Genomic DNA, 2,658 nt, shown 5'->3' with positions numbered 1-2,658 from the left:
CTAAGAAGCGATGGTTGAGGCGAATTTATAGAGTATACTCGCAGCTGCATTTGCTTAGCATTCGCGATGAGTCGGCAATCAGCAGCAGCCTTATCACATAAAACAGACATCTTTACTGAAAATAGGTAATATATACAGTACAAATGGCAGCGGCACTTGTATATAGGAAAATAATGACTGGATCCTCTTGATTGAGCAAGAAAGTGTATTTTTCTGCAGTAGCTTATAGGCGAATATATGATATTTAAAAAAGAGAAAAATAGAAGAGCATAGAAAGGGGGAGAAAGAGTTTTTTTTTTTGAATTTCGGAAAGCCTTAGAGAGTGTATTATGGGAGGGAGTGACACTAATCGGAAAAATCACAAAATAATAACCATTGATTTAACTAAACAGTGGCCCGTTAATGGCCGCCAAACACAAGATTCATCACCACCGACAGGGTCGAACACAAACCTTAACAACCACTTTGAAGAAAAAAGCGAGCTAAGCACGTTAGCCCAAAACAATGCCACAAGGTTCTAGACTGGGGGCGGCGGTAATTTTTGTATAGCGTTTTCAACCACAAAAAACTGGTGGATGGAGCTGTAAAAACGCTAAAGCAAACTAAAGCCAAAGCGATCTGCGAGTTTTCGAAAGAAGCGAAAGCTCAGGCAATGCATATAAAAACGGCACTAAGCTCAGCAGAACAGGCCGTCGCAGCAGCCACCAAAACGAGACAGCAGCACACACTAGTTTTAATCGCGGAGCCTTCGTACGCCAAGGCAGCAAAAATCTTCTTCAATTTCGCAACCAGCAGGCTAACGGAAGCCCAACAGGCACTGAACAAACTGACGGCGGAAACAGCAGAATACGCCGTTAAAGCAAGCTATGCCGCTGGCAGGGTGGATGAATTGATGCTGATTCTAGATGAGGCGCAACGCGGATCGGAGAACACCAACTATTGCATAAGACACGACAGCAACGACGCAACAGCCGACAAAAGCCCGACAGCGGGGTGCATAGCAGCCTTTTCCCAGGCATGTACAAAGACCGCAGCTAACCTAAACATCAAGCTAACAGCTGCCTTCAAAAAAGACGCCAGCACAGAGCACGGCACAGCAAGCAAGTGCAAGCTAACAGAAACAGTCAGCACCGCCTTCGGGAGAGACAGAGGCAACTTCGACTTGCCAGGTGGAATGCTGGTTATAGCAAGCGCGGGCGACTTCGAAGGCGATTCGTTCAAGGCGTATGCCCTGAGCAAGCCTCCTGTCGACGGACTTAAAAAGGAACGGCCAGCTGACGAAGCGTTTCCTACAGTGGCGGCCGGACCGCCAACGACGAAAACAGGCATCTTAGCTATACTACAAAAGGGTTCTCAACCACCAGAGCTCGAAACAGCAGTAAAAAATTACTATGGCTGGGACGCTAATCACAACGACGACGCTGTACAAACAGAAATCACGAAAATATTTGGGTTATCCGAGGACGGAACAAAAAGCACTTATCTAGATGTACTGGAAAAACTAGGGTACAAACAAAAAAGCGACACCGCTGCCGACCCTATAAAACTCTTTGAAATGAACGAGGAAATGCTAGTTAACGCCACTAATGCAGCGACAGCGACAAACCTAAAGGCCAAAGCAGCGGCCAAACCTTGCACGGCTGCAAAAGCACCAAAAGACGCAGAAGAGCTTTGTAACGGCAAAAGTGGCGACGCCAATTCATGCAATGAAACAGCAGGATGCAATTATAATTCCACTGGAGAGGCAAACAAAAAATGTACCTTGAAAAAGGAAATGAAAGCACAACTAGAAAAAGCAAGCCAAGAAACAGGAGGGAAAGATGGAAAACTGCTTCCGATAGATGTACCAAACATACTAAAAAAGAAGATGGCGAAGCGGAAAACAAGAATGTAAAATCAGGTGGAAAAGCGGTTTGTGGATAGATTGACAGCAAATTCAAGGATTCCAGTTTTCTCGTAAATAAGAAAACCGCTCTCGTAACCGCTGCTTTTGTGAGCTTGGTAGAATTCTAGGGATTTAAAGAATTTTTTCTTTATTTTATGAAATTTTTAAAGGTTTTTTATTTTTCGAGGATTTGATATATTTTAAAACTTTTTGATTAAAATGCTCCAAATAGTAAAATGTATATGAGAGTTATCTATGGATGTAACGTGTGCAGTGATAGAACATTAAAAATGAGTGATATTCTAATCTGTTATTTTAACAGTAATAGAGTGTTTTAATTGTATTTACTAAGATTTTGAGGGGGTGCCTTTAAGTATCAAATGGATAGAAAAAATTAAAGCGTTGAAAAAAGTTGCCATGATGCGATGAGGGTAAGTGAATGAGTGGTTCAGTGATTACAACAGGGACAAGACACAAATAATGTTATTTAAGGAAAAAAGAAGGGAATATAGATAAAATATGCGCAGTTTGAAGTTCAAAAGTGGCGATAGCCTTCATCACAGACAAAGAGATGAGGAAAAGACAGGGACAAAGAACAGTGTAAAGGATAAATGAAGTCGCTGCGTAATCTGCTTAAGCAGTGACAGAAGGATAAAAATCTGGAATTAATATATGGAGTAAAACACACACTGCAACATCCATAAATGAAGTAAATAATACATAGGAGAAGGTTGTTCTCTAAAATATACTAAAAAATGTATAGATTTTTCTAG

The 2,658-nt window shown here is 41.6% G+C and overlaps 1 protein-coding gene across 1 annotated transcript; it reads left to right on the top strand.

Annotated features, from left to right (window-relative positions):
- Positions 1-652: 652 nt before the first annotated feature.
- Positions 653-1,894, top strand: TEOVI_000567900 (Trypanosome variant surface glycoprotein (A-type), putative; the record flags this gene model as incomplete). The annotated part of the gene is made up of 1 exon (XM_067223766.1): positions 653-1,894. One exon carries the CDS (start codon positions 653-655, stop codon positions 1,892-1,894), a length of 1,242 nt encoding a protein of 413 aa, XP_067079867.1.
- Positions 1,895-2,658: the final 764 nt, after the last annotated feature.

This window comes from Trypanosoma equiperdum (genome assembly GCF_001457755.1).
Source record: "Trypanosoma equiperdum strain OVI genome assembly, contig: ctg_1964, whole genome shotgun sequence".
Classification (NCBI taxonomy): Eukaryota; Euglenozoa; class Kinetoplastea; order Trypanosomatida; family Trypanosomatidae; genus Trypanosoma; species Trypanosoma equiperdum.
This window is presented reverse-complemented; position numbering and strand designations above follow the sequence as displayed.